We start from the raw sequence: 21,636 nt of genomic DNA, 5'->3' as shown, positions 1-21,636 counted from the left end.
GAAGCCAATTCCTATTGTATAGATGTGAAAATTCTCTGTGTGAGAGGCATTTGAAGTAGATTTTTTTGTGGGGGTAGTGATAACATGTCCTGGAAATGGATCCTGATTTTAAACAGTGAGCCTTCAGCAATTCAGAGCCGGAATATACTGATATTAGTAGATTAATGCAATAAGTCAGTTATTTGTTGCTCAGAGAACAGAGGTGGATGATGTCTAAGTGAGGGGCTGGATGTAGCCAAAGATAGGTTGTAATCCACAGTACCTTATCTGGGTAATGTCCAATGCAGAGTACAGCAGCTGCTAAACTGAAGGATTTCTCAGTGGAGATATGCAGAGGATTCAGTCCAGGATTCAATCCAGTGTGTATCTCAGCGCAGGAATGCAATCCGTTGGTTTTGATGAAATGTCCGCATAGAGTAGTACAAGTTCAAGGTAAGTCCTTGGATATTTATGATGATTCATAGGTCAGTTGTGGTGAATTTAAGCTGTTTTATGGAGATGATCATACAAAAGGTGAGGCAACCATCTTGGGCGCCATGCAGTCAATATCGCAGCCCTGCTATGCTAAAATACACTCCCCCATAGGCGGAGATTAGTTGATCGCTCCAGCAGCAAAAAGTTGCTTGGTGCGATCAACTCGGAATGAGGGCCATTGTCCTCTGTAATGTCTGACTACACCCCTCAAGCATGGGCCCCTACTACTACCTTCCACCGGTGGGAACTTCCTGCCCCAGTCCAACAATGAATAGCAGGTTTACTGTTAGAACATTTATATTGATGACTATTCATGTTGTCTTCAGACTGTGTCCTCTATAGTGCCTGGCCACACCCCTTAAGCATGGGCCCCTACTACTGCCTTCCACTGGTAGGCACTTACTGCCCCAGTTCAATATTGAATAGCAGGTTTACTAAACATAATCATGTGGGGACTCACATACAGGACACTGACTGATGGTTCACATTACCACAGATGGTCATATAACATTATTTTTTCCTTATCTCTGTTCCTGTCTTTCCAGCTCAGGGATGAAACTATAGAGGGTACAGAGTGTCTTTTCTATGGAACCGGATGCTTTGGGGGCCCACCTCCAGCACACAGCTTGTATTGGCATCAGTCTGAACACTAGGGTGCAGACCTGTACTACCACTCCATATGAAGGAATGAGGACAGGTTTAGCTGACCTGTGGCTGCTGATAGTATCCAGGGTACTCCTTTCATCTTGTCACATCATTCTGCCTGATCCTGGAAACCATGTGCCCAGATCAGCCATATAACTTATGCTAACTTATGATACCAAAAAACTCCACCCTGGGGCTAGTGTGATTGGGTGGGTGTTATGGATACAGAAACAGCTATGCTCCCATAGTTAGATGGGAGCAACACAACAGAAGGGCAGATTTAGCCCAGAACATTGTCCATGTAGGGAGAGACAGGTGATATAGCTTCTCATATGTCAACAGTCTGGTGTATACTAGTTGTTAATAAGGGTTATTTGCTGTGTGTACTGAGCGGTACTACTGGTGGATGCTGTCTATACTGAGAGTTATTATGAGGGCCACTGAGTACTGAGGGGTATTTTGGTGGAGGCATTATGTGTATATTGAGCAGTATTAAGAAGAACACTGTGCATACTGAAGGGCATTATGGATTGTGCTGTGTATACTGATGGTCATTATGGATGGTGCTGTGTATAGTGAGGGGTATTATGGGGGCATTGTTTATTCTGAGGGGTAATATGTTGCAGTCATAGGGCTAGATGCATCATCGCTTGGAAAGTGATAAAATGGAGAGTGAAAAAGTACCAGCCAATCAGCTGCTAACTGCCATGACACAGGCTGTGTTTGAAAAATGGTGGTAGCTGATTGGCTGGTACTTTTTAACTCTCCATTTTATCACTATCCAAGCGATAATGCATCTGGCACCATCAACTGTTAACTACCCCAACTGAAGACTTCAGAAAAGTTGCAAGTTAAGGAAAATGTAAGTCATTTTCAGGAATAGTGTTAATGTAAGAACCTTGGATATTGAGGGATTAGGAGATCAAAATAAATCCAGCTTTGATGTTATTCTTGGTTTCTTAACATATAAATTCTGCCAAATATATCCTGGATTACCCAAATGGCAACCTAGGTCAGGAGGCCTAGAAGAGTTTTAGGGGACCAGAGACAGACTACACTATTGGAATTTTGTATGCGCATTCACATCTGGAACAGATTTAGGGGTATATTTATCAGTGCCTTCAAAATACATATAATTTCTCCTTGCTGCATTTGTGGCAATGAGAAATTATTTATTGTGGTATTGTATCAATAATTATATGCGCAGTCTAAACAGGAAAGTGATCGCTTATGCTTTACTTCTAGGATTGGGGTTACTGCTCATACACAGCCGTCAAGCAGAATATGTGCAATTGGCATTACTAGAGACGGATCTGAAAGGATAATACCTTCGGAGCCTGTTGAAGTTGGTGAGATCACAGTCCCCATAGAGGGACCACAAAAAAGGCATAATAAATATGTCCCATAATATCACTGGTCATTGACAGAAGCTTTTGTGAAGATACACACATCTACAGTAACATTGCAGTGACTTGGGACTGTGGTTAGAGGGGATCTCCAGTGAAAGTTATATGCTCTGTTTGTAGCAGTTAATATTAAAACTAGTATTTTGGACCAATTATTCGCTGGGTCTTGAGCACATAGAGGGTCTGATTCAGAAATGGACGCAGAGCTGATGTTTGCACACTTCAGCAATAATCTGCTAATGCGCATCTGCAAAAAGCTCTGAAAGCACCTACTGCGCATGCATTGCCCTGAATGTATGACTCCGTACACTGGCATTAGGAATGCCAAGGCCAAACCATGGGCACTCCTGGGTCATAAATGGGAGGTGGTCTGAAGTGAACACTAAAAAAAGGCCATTTCATGGGCATGTTTCGGAGTGTCATAGATGTGTCAATAGAAGCGTCTTGCTTTCTCAGACACAGTACTGCAGCCACAGAGGCTAAGTTTAGCTGCCATAAGCTAAGCAAGTGTCGATGTGGAGCAATGATGCGCCAATGGGGGAGTATTTACAACTGCTATTGGATTTATATCGTCCATGGCCATTGAAAGTGGGTGTCTCATGGTTTGCACATTCTGGCACAACCTCATCCTCCCACTGACAATTCCGTCTTGCATCTCTTTTCTTTGCACTGTTTGGAGCATTGCTGATTGTCTTCTTGTGTAGACGACAAACATTTGTATAGTTTATTAAACTGCCACCCTGTCTGCCACTGTAGTGCCATTCTCTTTCCTACAGTATATGTGCCGTGTTGAGAGTTTAAGTGCCACATGTTTGTGCCGCCCACTGCTGTCGCTTGGCTTAGTCATCCAGCTACCTCTGTGCAACCTTTTGGCCTAAACTGGATGAAAACAATATTGTGAACTGTGAGGTGTTCAAAATTGACTAGAAATTGGTGGAACTTAATGTTATTGAGGTTACTAATACTGTAGGAACAAAAACAGGCCAAAAATCTGTGATTTTATCAGTTTTTTGGATTTTTGTAAATAAATACAGATCCAAAACCAAAATCCACAAGGTTAATTTTGTCAAAACCAAATACAGATCCAAAACACGAAGGAGATAAAGATCTGCTGCACTACTCATACTCTACTCGTAAGCACAGTGTATTAACTACTGTCCATCTCAACTTGTTGTCACTAATCAGCTGCTTTTTATATTTGAATCACCTTCGTAAAATACACATGTAACTTGCGCCAGTCACAATCATAGACGTCGTTTGCAACCTTTGCAGGATGTCAGTCAAACCCGGATGTTTTTTTTAAAGGGGCAGTCATTTACACGGCAAAACCATGCCTTATAAATGATTTCCCTATAAAAAAAAGTCAGCGTTCGGCCAGCATCCCACACGTCGGGCAAACTCAAACTCTATTACATCCCGCCCTAAGAATGAAAGCGTATGGGAAAGTGGTTTAAAGGCTGTGGAAAACTTGGCAAGTGTGATACCTGGCAGCTGTGGCTGCTGCCAGGCTCTAGGACCCTGAGGATACTGGTCGCTGTGGCAGGGAACAATGTGGGAGGCAGGTGGAAGCCGAATCCCCACGCGTTAAGCCCCAGAAGGTGCATTTGCTATTCCAAATTAATTGACGAAAAACAGCATTCAGGGTTTTCTCATCTTTATTAGTAAGAATAAAGAACCTGTAATGGATAAAGTATTTTAGAAAAGTACATCATTTTTACTAATTGGGCCCTGCCCACAAAAGATGAACTCCATTTTTTAAGTTCATCAGTAACTTTATTTATTATTTAGTTATGTTAAGAGTATATAATAATGAAATATTTTTTGGAAGTTGAATTCCTAAGTATGAGATACTAGAGTAGGCCCATAAAATACTGAGATTATGCGCCCAAAGGGGACATGTGGTATAAGTAAGTGACATACAGTAGCTATAGATTTTTTTAAAATTAATAGTGAACCCAGAAATAAGACCAAATTGTGTTATTGTATCAATTACTGTTTCTAAACTAGTTTTAGGGTTAGAAAAGAATAATAATAGATCATCTGCGAAAGCCAATAATGTAAGAGAATGAGCACCAATTGTAATACCTTTAAACACATTCATATTTTGTAAAATTCTCAATAAAGGATCCAGAGCAAAGCTGAATTAGAGAAGGAACAGGGGACACCCCTGTCTTGTTCATCTCTGAAGCTGGACTGGGTCACTAAATAGGTTACTGATTATTAAGACAGTTTTAGGTTCAGTATAGCAGAATTTTATATAATTAATAAATGAAAGACCAAAATGTCTTCTCTATAAAATTTGATACAAATATTTCCAGGAGATCTTATCGAATGCATTTTCTGCATCTAAACTTCAAATAATATTGTCATGATTTCTCAAGGCTTTGGTAGCTATAGTGTGTGAACACTTACTGGTGTTGTGTGAGTATAGAAGGCATTATAGATTGTAAACGAGAAGACATGATTTTTTATAATAATTTAAGATCCATGTTTAGAAGCGCAGAAGGTGCATTTAACATGGATTTTTTTTCCTTGCAGCCTCAGAAGCTGCAAAGAAAAATCCATGTTAAATGGACCCTCTTGGGCATAAAGTGCGAGGGAAAGCCATAGATCCCAACACTCAACATGGAATCTATGGAAAATGCAGAAATTGAATAGGTCTGAGTGTTAAATCCGGAGCTTTACCTGTGTGGTAAACACCTCGGATAATTGAAGCTGCCCCATAAAATAAGCTTGACAAAGGACTGAGAATTCTAGCACCTGTAACTATAGGGTGGTCTTCTGTATACCGGCGGTCGGGCTCCCGGCGCTCAGTACACCGGCGCCGGGAGCCCGACAGCCGGTATACCGACACTTATTTTCCCTCGTGGGGGTCCACGACCCCCATAGAGGGAGAATAAAATAGTGTGGCGCGCGTAGCGCGCCACCGTGCCCGTAGCGTGGCGAGCGCAGCGAGCCCGCAAGGGGCTCATTTGCGCTCGCCACACTGTCGGTAAGCCGGCGGTCGGGCTCCCGGCGCCGGTATGCTGGTCGCCGGGAGCCCGACCGCCGGCCAGCCGTAGTGAACCCGTAACTATAGCATTGTCTTGCTTGTTTCATTAAAACAAGGACAACATGCGGTACATATGGATACTACCAGCAAGCCACCAGGACAGTGTAATCTACACAATATTTAGATGTAATTGAAACTGGTGTTTTATTTGGTATACTGTAGTTATTTTCTCCAAATAAATGTATTTATCAACATATTACACAGCGGTATATTTAGCACAGTTTAACATCCCTGGGTAGTCTAAGGAATATTTAATCAAAAATAACTTATTTAACTACAAGAGATCTATGGGGTTTCCTTGTTGGAAAATTATTGCATTCTAAACCATAATTGGGGACTGCATGCAGCATTTGCTACTTTTACATTTTCTTTCTCTGTCCCATTTTACCTGTACCATGAACCTTCGTCCCCTATACTGTACTTAAGCTATGATAGAATCCCAGTAATAGGCCATGTTTTGCTTCTGTAAGGGACAGCTCAGCCATCAAGATAACAATACGAATATATCACTCATCCTCAGAACTCACCAGCAAGTCAATGGAGGTCAATGTGTGGTTGGCATTCATAAGAGAGTAGGTCACTTGATAGACACCATCATTAGTTTCACTATTTCCATAGAAACCGATGCCAATGCCAGCACTGATGGGAGAAAATAGAAGAATTATAGAAGTGTTGCTGTAAATCCCATGATAAAATTCACAATGAATTAATCTACACTGTTTAAATGTCACAATTAACTGGTATCTCAAATGGAAATGAAAAGTGGCTCTGCCTTGCATCTCTTAGGAGTCCGTATCTAGGTCTTGTACAGAATTACTTTCTGAGCCTAAAAGAAAATAATTTATATGAATACCATTTGTCTGTATCGTGGATAGTTAATAAAGTTTGGTGCAATTGTATTTATCAACCATACACAGTGACTACTTAAAATATAGTTAATTAAAAGTTGCACTGACACATAAAATATATTTTAGAAACCACACAAAATTGAATTTACTAACTACATAAAATATATTTTACAAACAAGCCCCCTCCCTCTAACAGAAACTGTCAGGCAGCTGTATTTCACGAACCTCCTTTGCTTCTCTCACTGGCAAAACACGGAGTGGGAGGACCAATCACAACCCACTACCATAACCTCTCGGATGCCATTTAAAGGTTGAAAGTTATATTGATTTGCAAGTTGTGTATTACAAAATCTTGGGAATAATTACTGTATGAAGCAGCTCCTTGTGATTTGTCATTGGTCAGAAGAAGAGAGTATTGACTGCATAGGAGAGGAAAGGGTTAAACATCTGGGGAGGGGTGGACCTAGCTGTAAGGAAAGTACAGCCTTCTTTATAGGGGAGGGCTTGATATATATAGGGAAGGTGAAGCCATTTTAAGTCCTCTTGGTGATTCGGTTGGGTGAGTGCTGCAGTGCCAGCAAAAAACTTTTGGTTTACCTTGCTTTTGCTGCACACATAGTTTATTATTAGCATCTGTGGTGTTTTTCTCCTCCCTATTTATACCCTCTCACCTGGTGCCTGCTGACATGTCTGCTAGGCCCCGGCGCGTGTTAAGGGCCCCGGCTCGTTTCATGGGCTCGGACGTCCGAGCGGGCCCTGAGGAGGCGGTGGGTGGCCTGAGGGACGGGGCTCCGTCCGTTAGGGCCTCTACACCCACGGCCGTCGGCAGCGCAGACGGGGGCCGGGCGGGCTCGCCGCCGGGGGCCGGGAGCACTTCAGCAGGACGAGGACGGCGTAGGGGGCCGGTGGTCCCTCCAGGCCACCCGAGGATCAGCGGGCGGCGGCCGTCCCCTCCGGGGGCCGCCGTACCCGGGAGCAGGTCGGGCGCCCGCGCGCTGCGGTGAGCGCCCGGGAGCGACAGAAAACAACTCTCCTTCCTCGCCGCGGCCGAGTGTTCGTGCCGGGCGGGGGGAGAGGTCAGGTGCGGGAGCAGGCGGTCGCCGCGCGGGGCCTATACAGGAGCCTCGCGCGGCGGCCGAAGAGGCAGATCAAGGCGGGAGAGTTTTGACGGGAGGACGTGGGACGCGCGCCCGAGGCGCGCGCGCGCCCACGCTCGTTCCGGACTCCGCAGGCCGCGCACGTGCGCGCGCAGGGGAGCCAGCTGCCCATAAATCACCCGTTCCTTCTCCCCGTATGCCGGTAGACGGCAGGGAGAGGGAACACATGAGGGGGGTGCAGCGTGTGCCTCAAGTAGGCAACGCTGGGCGCACGAAGGGAACAAGAGGAGGAAGGGGTGCAGCACCAGCGGCAAGGGATGGCCGGGGCCAGCGGGCGGGTGCGCCCTCCGCGGGCCCGGCGACACGAGGGGGAGCAAGCGCGGGGGGGCAGCAGGTCCCCGGTAATACCGCGGGGCACAGCAGGTCCTTCGGCAGGAAGGAAGACAGGGAGTGGGTCAGCAGCCGCAGGGCCGCAGCACGGGCCGCTGAGCCCGACAGTGGGTCCTCCGCGGGGTCAGGGGATTTTTCTGCTTCCCCGGAGAGGGAAGAAGTAGGCTCTGAAGTTGAGAGTGGTAGAACTGTCCGGGGTGCACTTGCCTTCGGTTGGGAGCACGACGAGCAGGGTCCCCGGGGCGCGTCAGGCAGTCGGCGGGCGCGGGCTCGCGCCCAACCAAGGACCGGCCGCACATCGGGCGGCGGTTCCGCGCGTCGCGCCGCGCGGGATGTTGGCCAGTCTGCGGGACGCAGGGGGTCTGTAGATCGTAGGGCATCAGCGGCACAGCGAATAGCACGAGCCTGCCGAGAGCTGGGGGCCGCCGCGGCGGAGCTGGAGCTGGGACCAGAAAGGGAGCAGCGGGGGCGCACGGTCACTGCGCATTCCGCACGGGGTGCCCGGCGTGCGCCACAAGCGCGGGCCGGGCCCTCTTCTTTTTTGTCTTCCACAGAGGACCGAAGTGAAAGAGAGAGGGCGGATTCCGTGGCGGACGATGATTGGATGGAAGATAACGAAGGATCCGGGTCGGAAAGGTCGATGGCATCCGGTGAGTTGGTACAGTCGATATCGGTTTCCACCACGAGCTCGAGTTCGCGAAGCTCTTCGTCCTCCTCGTCCTCCTCTTCTTTAGCGTCGCAGGCGTCCGACGCAGATAGTACTGCTAGGGCAAGGAGGGAGGCCGAGAAGCTTGCCAAAAGGGCGGCAAAGCAGCAGAAGAGGCGCAAGCGACGCAGGCGAATGAGTGTAGAGGAGCGTAGGGCAAAGAAGCGGCGCGATCTGCCGGGGGTCGTGCGCTGCGAATACACCGCAGTTATGAGGGGGCTGCGAGATAGCTGCCGCAAAAAAATATGTAGGGGTGACTTCGTGGACTTATTCGTCTTGACTAGGGCCATGAAGAGGGACTACAAAGCGGCTGCCGCTAAGACGGGCATGGGTACAGAAGCTTTCCGGTCTTTTGATAATTGGCTGGCCGGTTTTTGGGTGTTTGCGGCATGCTATTTGGAGGATAGGCCGGAAGAGCACATGAATATTATCCGGTACCTGCATCTAGTGCATGACATGCAGCGCACGTCCGCAGGCTCGGAATGGCGGCAGTACGACCAAGAGTTTCGGGAGAAACAGGATGGGCTGAGGGTCATGGATTTTGGTTTCAAAGATGTGGAGGTCTGGCTCAAAGTGACCCGGGCATCACAGCAAGAGGCGGAGCCCCAGACACAGGTGCGTCGCGCGGGGTCATCAGCCCAGGGGGCGGCCACGGACGGAGGAATGGCCAGGACAGGCGGATTGGCCGCTCGCGGGGGCGGGCGGTCTGCTACTCGGGGGAAATGCTTCGCATTTAACAGCGGAACATGTTCCTATGGCAAGCAGTGTCGGTTTCGTCACTCCTGCCACCATTGTGGGGGAGCCCACCCAGCCTCCTCCTGTTTCAAAGGAGGGCGACAGGGAACCAAGGGAAAGCAGGCTTACTCGAAGCAGGCCGCGAGCGGGACCGCTCAGCAGAGCCCCAACGCCAGTTAAGTTGGAAACAATGGGCAAATGGCTGTATATGTATCCAAATAGGGCGGATGCGAAGTTTTTGTTAGACGGTTTTAAGTTTGGTTTTCGCTTGCCTGTTGCAAGCGAGGTATCAGTGCGGGCGCAGAGAAACCTCCAGTCTGCACGGACATTGCCGACTGTCCTGCGGGAGAAAGTAGATAAGGAGGTCAGGTTGGGCAGGATGGGGGGGCCTTTTAGATCACCCCCGGTGGATGACTTGGTCATCTCCCCGGTCGGGGTGGTTCCGAAGAAGACCCCGGGCGCTTTTCGGCTCATACAGCATCTGTCTTACCCGCCGGGGGCTTCGGTCAACGACGCCATACCACCGGCTTATTGCTCGGTGGTGTATCAGTCATTTGACGAGGCGCTAGAGATGGTCCGCAGCTACGGGAGCGGGGCCCTCATGGCTAAGATCGATGTGGAGTCAGCCTTTAGATTATTGCCATTGCATCCTGACTCATTCCGTTTCATGGGCTTCCGGATTGGGACGGAGTATTTCATCGACAAATGTCTGCCGATGGGATGTTCCGTTTCATGCTCATTTTTTGAGCGCTTTAGCACTTTTCTTCATTGGTGTGTGGAGTCGACGTCAGGCGGCCACGGGGTTGCACATTACCTCGACGATTTCCTATGCGCAGGTCCGGCGAACGACACAAGGTGCGCCGATTTGTTGTTTAGCACCCAGGCTCTCTTTTACCACTTCGGTGTTCCTGTAGCCGAGGACAAAACGGAGGGTCCTGACTCCTGTTTATCGTTCTTGGGGATCGAAATCGACACAGTGGCGGGGGAGTGTCGCTTGCCTCAGGACAAAGTGTCGAAGCTCCGCGAAACCATTTGCCGGTTCAAAGGCTCGCGTAAGGTCACGCTGCGTCAGGCGCAGTCCTTGCTGGGCATGCTCAACTTTGCTTGTCGGGTAATTCCAATGGGCAGGGTTTTCTGCCGGAAGCTCGAAAGGGCAACGGCGGGGTGTGCCAGGCCTCATCATTTCGTTCGATTGTCCTCTGAATTAAAAAGGGATCTGGCCGTATGGGCTTCGTTCCTGGAGGATTTCAACGGTGTGAGCATATGGCAAGCGCCAGCCGTAGACAGCGACCGGTTACAGCTGTTTACCGATGCCGCAGGTGCCTATGGATTTGGTTGTTTTTTGGAGGGATCGTGGTGTGTGGCATCCTGGCCGGAAAGCTGGCATAGTGAGGGTCTTACAAGAGATCTGTTGCTACTGGAGCTTTTTCCCATTATGGTAGCCCTGGAAGTTTGGGGCGACCGGTTGGCTAATCGCAGCATAGTGTTTAGATGCGACAATCTGGGCGTAGTGCATGCGATTAATAACCAAAGGGCGAAATCGCTAGTGGTTCTGAGGGTGCTCGGGCACTTGCTTTTGACATGCTTGCGTAGGAATCTATGGTTCCGGGCGCAGCATGTTCCCGGCTTGGAAAACGAAATCGCAGATGCATTGTCGCGGGGACAGTGGGAGAGGTTTTGGGTTTTGGCACCCGAGGCCGAAGAGCAGGGTTTTCACTGTCCTGATTATGTTTGGCAGGTGATCGGGCCGGATTGGAAGGTCTAGCATTGCGGTCAGTAGCGCCGGCCACGCTCAAGGCGTACGGACAAGCGTGGAGCGAGTGGGAGGCGTTTGTCCGGAGTCGTCAGCATCAAGGTAAGAGCAAGCATCGGCTGATGCTGTCTTTTATGTGGCAGCTCTACGTTTCCGGTAGGTCGCGTGCGGTGGTGTCCCGGTACTTGGCTGGCGTCTCATTCTTCTGCAAGCTGCGAGGCGTCCCGGATGTAACGAAAAGCGAGGTTCTACGGAAGGCTATGAAGGGGTGGGCGCGAGTTGCGCCGACGCCGCCGGATAGGAGGCGGCCCATCGATGCGGCTTTGTTGCCGGCCGTCATCGAAGCGGTGGGGCGAGTAGCGTCGTCCAGGTTTGAGGAGCTTTTGTTCCGTTTAGCCTTCTCGATGGCTTACCACGGGGCTTTTCGAGTTTCTGAGTTGGTAGCACCTTCCAAGAGGTCGGAATCGCGCATGCTGGTCGGGGACGTAGTAGTGGGTGAGAGGTCCTTGCTGTGCAGATGGCGGCGATCCAGGACGGATCAAGTGGGGAGAGGGCGCTGGGTTACGATGGTTCCAGCGCTAGAAGAAAGCGTTTGCCCAGTGGGTCTGGCAATGCAATATCTGGGAGTACGACCCGCTAAGGAGGGGTCATGGCTATTGCACTATGACGGGCTGCCAGTCACAAAATACCAGTTCCGGTGGATGCTGGGTCGCTGTCTGACGGGCTTGGGCCTCTCGCCTGCTGCTTTCGGTACCCATTCCTTTCGGATAGGCGCGGCGACGTCGGCAGCTGCGGCGGGTTTCTCCAGAACTGAGATCCAGGCGGTGGGGCGATGGAAGTCGTCCAGTTATAAGCGATATATTCGCCCTGTCACTTGAGAGGACGCCCGGCGCTGGGGGCATTTGTTAATTGCAATTCGTTATGCTGTTTCAGTTCTGTGTTTCATGAAGTTGTGCGTTTGTTAATGTTTGTTCCCCCGTTTTGTTATCCTACTCAGGGATTAGCTACTCGCCGTTGCCGGCATGAGTCGGCAGCGGGGGTCTGGAGTTATTTGCGATTTTTTGCCTGACTTGACGGACTGAATTCTAATCTATAATTCGGCTAATTTGGTCTAATCAGAGTCCCTCAGCAGGTCTTTACGTTCACCTCCAGCTGAGTTATTACATGTGTTTCCCATTTTATTCCCCCCCCCCCCCCTTCTTTTATTTTGTTTTGTTTAATTTGATTTTCCCCTTTGTGTCTTTAATTGCGTTTTAAATTGGCAACGGAACATGGTGCAGTCGGCTAGGCCGTGACTGCTGCAATGGCGAGATCTAAAGTTTTCTTTTTTGGCAGATCCTTCAGTATTAAACAATAAATAAACCTCTTAGTAATCAATTCTACCCCTCTTTTTCCCTTCAGGATGGTTCGAAGACTATTTGCCCATTTGGGTGGTTGGCCACTCTTACATTTACTGGGCGGCCAGGTTTGTGGCCTCGGAAGGGTCTCAGGCATTGATAGGAAATCAGGGTGTCAGATGGCTTGGCTGGCGAGGAATGATGTGGGGTGAGCTGAGGAGTAAGTTAGTGAGTCAAGCCAGCGAGCATGGAGTCCCCAGGGTTTTGGTTGTCCATCTAGGTGGCAACGACTTGGGGAAGAGGACATCCTTGGAGCTGCGGTGGGCCATGATACAGGATCTGGCAAGTGTGACCGCGCATTGGACCAATTGTGTGTTGGTTTTTTCCATGATAGTGCCGAGATTGTGTTGGAGGGGTGTGGCGGATGGTCGCCGGATTGATGAGGCCCGGAAAAAGGTGAACGGAGCTGTGGCAAAGTGGGTGCTGTCCCACGGTGGGAGGGTGGTTCGCCACCCGAGGATTCGGTTCAGAGACAGCCACCTTTTCCGGCGCGATGGAGTACATCTATCCAATGAGGGGATGATGTTGTTTCTGGAGGATCTAGGTTTCGCTTTGCAGGAGTTAGGGTAGGTTTATGGTGGCGGTGCGAAAGATTTTGGGGATGAGTCTTTCGCTGTTGGCGGAAAAGAACGGCAGTTTCGTATGGTAGAGAAAACTGTAGTGTTTTACAGTTTGTTGTGGTTTAGGTGCACTCACCTCCATCGACTTATGGCCGCTTGACCACCCGTCCGGGAAGGCAGCGGCAGGGCACCCAGGAGCGGTGGGTAGTCACTGTGGGGGTTGAGTTGTCACCTATTACCGGTTTATGGTAAGCTTTTAGTAAATTTATAGGATTGAGTTATTTAAGTTTAATTTAGATTAAGGAGCCGTTCTTTTGGGCCGCCACCATATGCCAGCTGGAGCGGCATATTAAATTAATCTCTTTTATTACAGGTTTCCTAATGGTTAGGGACAAATAAATAGCTAGCAATTTTCTGCCAAATTCAAGTCTCTGTGTCGTTATTTCTGGTTATGGTGATGAATGCTTTACTTTCAAAGAAAGGGGTCCACCAATTATCACTAAGATGTTTAAGAATTTTCTTGGGTGGTTATCTATAGATTGTAAGCTTGCGAGCAGGGCCTTCCTACCTCTATGTCTGTCTGTTTTTACCCAGTTTTGTTCTATTACTGTTGTTCCCCAGTTTTGGTCTATTACTGTTGTTCTAATTGTAAAGTGCAACGGAATATGCTGCGCTTTATAAGAAACTGTTAATAAATAAATAAATTATTCAGCTTTGGTACTTGTACAACAATGCACCAATAATTAACTAAAACAATACACATATCTATAACACGTTTACTACATCATTAGTCAAGCAATACTGAAATTCCACACATATGTTGGTATTCATGATGCAAAAGTATATATTACATATACCACCAGGGGCAGATTCGGATGGAAAATCAGCCTGGGAAATATATGGAAGCAGCCCTAATGGGGGTGCGGACTGATGAGGGGGTGGGGTCTGTTGAGGGGCACGGGATCCCTACTCATAGGGTCTGATTGTATGCAATTGCGTCCTTCCTTGCGATTTTTGCTGCAGTTATGTCTGAGACCACGGGTGGATTGGGAACTAAAAGTGGCCCTGTAAAATTTTGTAGAAGTGACCTGCCATGACAGCATCACTGGATGACAGAGTTGCTGTACTGCAAAGATTGAAAAACAGAATGAATGGGGACAATGCAGTGTACTGAGTGCTGTGGGCTGCCTGTCATGTTTGGGGTGGGGTCACATGACAACACACAAAACAGGCCCCACAGACAAGTCGGCCTACCAGGAATATTCCTGGTGAGCCCAATGGCCAATCCGCCCCTGTTACCACAATGTAACTATTGTTATGGAGAACCGAAATCATAAAATGTGGTTTATAACCAGTACTGCACCTGCTGTTATTACATTTCAGTATAGTGTATTAGATCTGATTAGTGATCACTTTCTGATTACTAAACATCTAATGCTTACAAGCACTATATGTACACCACTGATGAAATGCTGGTCCTTTGATACAAATGCAGCAGAAATATTCTCAAACACTCATTCAAAAGACTGCTAAAATTAAAATTTAAGTGTCATCTAAACTACAGGTCTGATAACAACAAAACAAACAAAAGCTTATGTATTATGGTAGAAAAATTAATTCCCTATAAAAAAAAACCTGGCTCCAAATGTACTAACCCTAATCTGTGCCTAAACCTAATCTCCCTGAGGTGGTGCCTAAACCTAAATTCCCCACTCCCCTCTGCCTAAATGTAACCCTCCCTCCCCCACAGCCTAACCCTAAACCTCCACGCAGCCTAACCCTAACCAAATCCCCTGCAGCCTAGTCCCACCCACTCCCTGGTAGTTCCTAGACCTACTCCCCCGAACCGTGCGGTATACAGTATTTACTATGGTCAGGTTGCTGACTGTCGGATTCCAGCATCGGTCTCCTGACTTTTTCAGAGTTCCGGAGTCGGAAGTGAAGTGCCGGCTCATGCACAGTGACAGGGGCAGGGTGCTGCACGTAATGTCACAGTGCAGCACCCTGCTTCTGTCATTTAAGAGCAGTCAGCATCCTGTCATTTAAGAGCAACTGGCATAACCCCTCGTTGGTTGACCCCCCCTTCCCCCATTGTAACACCATTGCACCAGGCCAGCCAGTATCACCAAGGAGGGGAGTATCACACAGTTGCACTGATGACATTTTCGAACTGAATGCAGGAATACAAGATTTTCTATCGCTACAATAATGGTGTTGCGGTGGGTCAGACTTACGAGTAGAGATGAGCGCCTGAAATTTTTCGGGTTTTGTGTTTTGGTTTTGGGTTCGGTTCCGCGGCCGTGTTTTGGGTTCGAACGCGTTTTGGCAAAACCTCACCGAATTTTTTTTGTCGGATTCGGGTGTGTTTTGGATTCGGGTGTTTTTTTCCAAAAACACTAAAAAACAGCTTAAATCATAGAATTTGGGGGTCATTTTGATCCCAAAGTATTATTAACCTCAAAAACCATAATTTACACTCATTTTCAGTCTATTCTGAATACCTCACACCTCACAATATTATTTTTAGTCCTAAAATTTGCACCGAGGTCGCTGTGTGAGTAAGATAAGCGACCCTAGTGGCCGACACAAACACCGGGCCCATCTAGGAGTGGCACTGCAGTGTCACGCAGGATGTCCCTTCCAAAAAACCCTCCACAAACAGCACATGACGCAAAGAAAAAAAGAGGCGCAATGAGGTAGCTGTGTGAGTAAGATTAGCGACCCTAGTGGCCGACACAAACACCGGGCCCATCTAGGAGTGGCACTGCAGTGTCACGCAGGATGGCCCTTCCAAAAAACCCTCCCCAAACAGCACATGACGCAAAGAAAAAAAGAGGCGCAATGAGGTAGCTGACTGTGTGAGTAAGATTAGCGACCCTAGTGGCCGACACAAACACCGGGCACATCTAGGAGTGGCACTGCAGTGTCACGCAGGATGTCGCTTCCAAAAAACCCTCCCCAAACAGCACATGACGCAAAGAAAAAAAGAGGCGCAATGAGGTAGCTGTGTGAGTAAGATTAGCGACCCTAGTGGCCGACACAAACACCGGGCCCATCTAGGAGTGGCACTGCAGTGTCACGCAGGATGTCCCTTCCAAAAAACCCTCCCCAATCAGCACATGATGCAAAGAAAAAGAAAAGAAAAAAGAGGTGCAAGATGGAATTATCCTTGGGCCCTCCCACCCACCCTTATGTTGTATAAACAAAACAGGACATGCACACTTTAACCAACCCATCATTTCAGTGACAGGGTCTGCCACACGACTGTGACTGATATGACGGGTTGGTTTGGACCCCCCCCAAAAAAGAAGCAATTAATCTCTCCTTGCACAAACTGGCTCTACAGAGGCAAGATGTCCACCTCATCTTCACCCTCCGATATATCACCGTGTACATCCCCCTCCTCACAGATTATCAATTCGTCCCCACTGGAATCCACCATCTCAGCTCCCTGTGTACTTTGTGGAGGCAATTGCTGCTGGTCAATGTCTCCGCGGAGGAATTGATTATAATTCATTTTAATGAACATCATCTTCTCCACATTTTCTGGATGTAACCTCGTACGCCGATTGCTGACAAGGTGAGCGGCGGCACTAAACACTCTTTCGGAGTACACACTTGTGGGAGGGCAACTTAGGTAGAATAAAGCCAGTTTGTGCAAGGGCCTCCAAATTGCCTCTTTTTCCTGCCAGTATAAGTACGGACTGTGTGACGTGCCTACTTGGATGCGGTCACTCATATAATCCTCCACCATTCTATCAATGTTGAGAGAATCATATGCAGTGACAGTAGACGACATGTCCGTAATCGTTGTCAGGTCCTTCAGTCCGGACCAGATGTCAGCATCAGCAGTCGCTCCAGACTGCCCTGCATCACCGCCAGCGGGTGGGCTCGGAATTCTGAGCCTTTTCCTCGCACCCCCAGTTGCGGGAGAATGTGAAGGAGGAGATGTTGACAGGTCGCGTTCCGCTTGACTTGACAATTTTGTCACCAGCAGGTCTTTCAACCCCAGCAGACCTGTGTCTGCCGGAAAGAGAGATCCAAGGTAGGCTTTAAATCTAGGATCGAGCACGGTGGCCAAAATGTAGTGCTCTGATTTCAACAGATTGACCACCCGTGAATCCTTGTTAAGCGAATTAAGGGCTGCATCCACAAGTCCCACATGCCTAGCGGAATCGCTCCGTGTTAGCTCCTTCTTCAATGCCTCCAGCTTCTTCTGCAAAAGCCTGATGAGGGGAATGACCTGACTCAGGCTGGCAGTGTCTGAACTGACTTCACGTGTGGCAAGTTCAAAGGGCATCAGAACCTTGCACAACGTTGAAATCATTCTCCACTGCACTTGAGACAGGTGCATTCCATCTCCTATATCGTGCTCAATTGTATAGGCTTGAATGGCCTTTTGCTGCTCCTCCAACCTCTGAAGCATATAGAGGGTTGAATTCCACCTCGTTACCACTTCTTGCTTCAGATGATGGCAGGGCAGGTTCAGTAGTTTTTGGTGGTGCTCCAGTCTTCTGTACGTGGTGCCTGTACGCCGAAAGTGTCCCGCAATTTTTCTGGCCACCGACAGCATCTCTTGCACGCCCCTGTCGTTTTTTAAAAAATTCTGCACCACCAAATTCAAGGTATGTGCAAAACATGGGACGTGCTGGAATTTGCCCATATTTAATGCACACACAATATTGCTGGCGTTGTCCGATGCCACAAATCCACAGGAGAGTCCAATTGGGGTAAGCCATTCCGCGATGATCTTCCTCAGTTGCCGTAAGAGGTTTTCAGCTGTGTGCGTATTCTGGAAAGCGGTGATACATAGTTGTCAAGGACTCAGTTATCCGCTTTGCAGTAGGATGACTGCTGTGATATTTCATCTTCCTCGCAAAGGACTGTTGAACAGTCAATTGCTTACTGGAAGTAGTACAAGTGGGCTTACGACTTCCCCTCTGGGATGACCATCGACTCCCAGCGGCAACAACAGCAGCGCCAGCAGCAGTAGGCGTTACACGCAAGGATGCATCGGAGGAATCCCAGGCAGGAGAGGACTCGTCAGACTTGCCAGTGACATGGCCTGCAGGACTATTGGCATTCCTGGGGAAGGAGGAAATTGACACTGAGGTAGTGGTGGGGTGGTTTGCGTGAGCTTGGTTACAAGAGGAAGGGATTTACTGGTCAGTGGACTGCTTCCGCTGTCACCCAAAGTTTTTGAACTTGTCACTGACTTATTATGAATGCGCTGCAGGTGACGTATAAGGGAGGATGTTCCGAGGTGGTTAACGTCCTTACCCCTACTTATTACAGCTTGACAAAGGGAACACACGGCTTGACACCTGTTGTCCGCATTTCTGGTGAAATACCTCCACACCGAAGAGCTGATTTTTTTGGTATTTTCACCTGGCATGTCAACGGCCATATTCCTCCCACGGACAACAGGTGTCTCCCCGGGTGCCTGACTTAAACAAACCACCTCACCATCAGAATCCTTCTGGTCAATTTCCTCCCCAGCGCCAGCAACACCCATATCCTCCTCATCCTGGTGTACTTCAACACTGACATCTTCAATCTGACTATCAGGAACTGGACTGCGGGTGCTCCTTCCAGCACTTGCAGGGGGCATGCAAATAGTGGAAGGCGCATGCTCTTCACGTCCAGTGTTGGGAAGGTCAGGCATCGCAACCGACACAATTGGACTCTCCTTGTGGATTTGGGATTTCAAAGAACGCACAGTTCTTTGCGGTGCTTTTGCCAGCTTGAGTCTTTTCAGTTTTCTAGCGAGAGGCTGAGTGCTTCCATCCTCATGTGAAGCTGAACCACTAGCCATGAACATAGGCCAGGGCCTCAGCCGTTCCTTGCCACTCCGTGTGGTAAATGGCATATTGGCAAGTTTACGCTTCTCCTCCGACAATTTTATTTTAGGTTTTGGAGTCCTTTTTTTTCTGATATTTGGTGTTTTGGATTTGACATGCTCTGTACTATGACATTGGGCATCGGCCTTGGCAGACGACGTTGCTGGCATTTCATCGTCTCGGCCATGACTAGTGGCAGCAGCTTCAGCACGAGGTGGAAGTGGATCTTGATCTTTCCCTAATTTTGGAACCTCAACTTTTTTGTTCTCCATATTTTATAGGCAGAACTAAAAGGCACCTCAGGTAAACAATGGAGATGGATGGATTGGATACTAGTATACAATTATGGACGGACTGCCACGGTTAGGTGGTATAAAAAAACCACGGTTAGGTGGTATATATTGTAATACAATTATGGATGGACGGACTGCCTGCCGAGTGCCGACACAGAGGTAGCCACAGCCGTGAACTACCGCACTGTACACTGGTTGATAAAGAGATAGTAGTATACTCGTAACAACTAGTATGACTGACTATGACGGTATAAAGAATGAAAAAAAAACCACGGTTAGGTGGTATATATTGTAATACAATTATGGATGGACGGACTGCCTGCCGAGTTCCGACACAGAGGTAGCCACAGCCGTGAACTACCGCACTGTACACTGGTTGATAAAGAGATAGTAGTATACTCGTAACAACTAGTATGACTGACTATGACGGTATAAAGAATGAAAAAAAAACCACGGTTAGGTGGTATATATTATAATACAATTATGGATGGACGGACTGCCTGCCGACTGCCGACACAGAGGTAGCCACAGCCGTGAACTACCGCACTGTACACTGGTTGATAAAGAGATAGTAGTATACTCGTAACAACTAGTATGACTGACTATGACGGTATAAAGAATGAAAAAAAAACCACGGTTAGGTGGTATATATTATAATAATACAATTATGGATGGACGGACTGCCTGCCGAGTTCCGACACAGAGGTAGCCACAGCCGTGAACTACCGCACTGTACACTGGTTGATAAAGAGATAGTAGTATACTCGTAACAACTAGTATGACTGACTATGACGGTATAAAGAATGAAAAAAAAACCACGGTTAGGTGGTATATATTGTAATACAATTATGGATGGACGGACTGCCTGCCGAGTTCCGACACAGAGGTAGCCACAGCCGTGAACTACCGCACTGTACACTGGTTGATAAAGAGATAGTAGTATACTCGTAACAACTAGTATGACTGACTATGACGGTATAAAGAATGAAAAAAAAACCACGGTTAGGTGGTATATATTATAATAATACAATTATGGATGGACGGACTGCCTGCCGACTGCCGACACAGAGGTAGCCACAGCCGTGAACTACCGCACTGTACACTGGTTGATAAAGAGATAGTAGTATACTCGTAACAACTAGTATGACACTATGACGGTATAAAGAATGAAAAAAAAACCACGGTTAGGTGGTATATATTATAATAATACAATTATGGATGGACGGACTGCCTGCCGAGTTCCGACACAGAGGTAGCCACAGCCGTGAACTACCGCACTGTACACTGGTTGATAAAGAGATAGTAGTATACTCGTAACAACTAGTATGACTGACTATGACGGTATAAAGAATGAAAAAAAAACCACGGTTAGGTGGTATATATTGTAATACAATTATGGATGGACGGACTGCCTGCCGAGTTCCGACACAGAGGTAGCCACAGCCGTGAACTACCGCACTGTACACTGGTTGATAAAGAGATAGTAGTATACTCGTAACAACTAGTATGACTGACTATGACGGTATAAAGAATGAAAAAAAAAACACGGTTAGGTGGTATATATTGTAATACAATTATGGATGGACGGACTGCCTGCCGAGTTCCGACACAGAGGTAGCCACAGCCGTGAACTACCGCACTGTACACTGGTTGATAAAGAGATAGTAGTATACTCGTAACAACTAGTATGACTGACTATGACGGTATAAAGAATGAAAAAAAAACCACGGTTAGGTGGTATATATTATAATACAATTATGGATGGACGGACTGCCTGCCGACTGCCGACACAGAGGTAGCCACAGCCGTGAACTACCGCACTGTACACTGGTTGATAAAGAGATAGTAGTATACTCGTAACAACTAGTATGACACTATGACGGTATAAAGAATGAAAAAAAAACCACGGTTAGGTGGTATATATTATAATACAATTATGGATGGACGGACTGCCTGCCGACTGCCGACACAGAGGTAGCCACAGCCGTGAACTACCGCACTGTACACTGGTTGATAAAGAGATAGTAGTATACTCGTAACAACTAGTATGACACTATGACGGTATAAAGAATGAAAAAAAAACCACGGTTAGGTGGTATATATTATAATACAATTATGGATGGACGGACTGCCTGCCGAGTGCCGACACAGAGGTAGCCACAGCCGTGAACTACCGCACTGTACACTGGTTGATAAAGAGATAGTAGTATACTCGTAACAACTAGTATGACTGACTATGACGGTATAAAGAATGAAAAAAAAACCACGGTTAGGTGGTATATATTATAATACAATTATGGATGGACGGACTGCCTGCCGACTGCCGACACAGAGGTAGCCACAGCCGTGAACTACCGCACTGTACACTGGTTGATAAAGAGATAGTAGTATACTCGTAACAACTAGTATGACACTATGACGGTATAAAGAATGAAAAAAA

The 21,636-nt window shown here is 47.7% G+C and overlaps 1 protein-coding gene across 2 annotated transcripts in view; it reads right to left on the bottom strand.

Moving 5' to 3' along the window:
• TTYH1 (tweety family member 1) overlaps positions 1–21,636 on the bottom strand; it is a 476,474-nt gene that overhangs the window by 202,047 nt on the left and 252,791 nt on the right. For both annotated transcript variants that reach the window (XM_063942879.1, XM_063942880.1), the window contains exon 3: positions 6,105–6,216. In XM_063942879.1, the coding sequence (XP_063798949.1) occupies positions 6,105–6,216 (112 nt within the window). The remainder of the gene's footprint in view (positions 1–6,104; positions 6,217–21,636) is intronic.

The sequence above is a fragment of the Pseudophryne corroboree genome, chromosome 10 (assembly GCF_028390025.1).
Source record: "Pseudophryne corroboree isolate aPseCor3 chromosome 10, aPseCor3.hap2, whole genome shotgun sequence".
Lineage (NCBI taxonomy): Eukaryota > Metazoa > Chordata > Amphibia > Anura > Myobatrachidae > Pseudophryne > Pseudophryne corroboree.
This window is presented reverse-complemented; position numbering and strand designations above follow the sequence as displayed.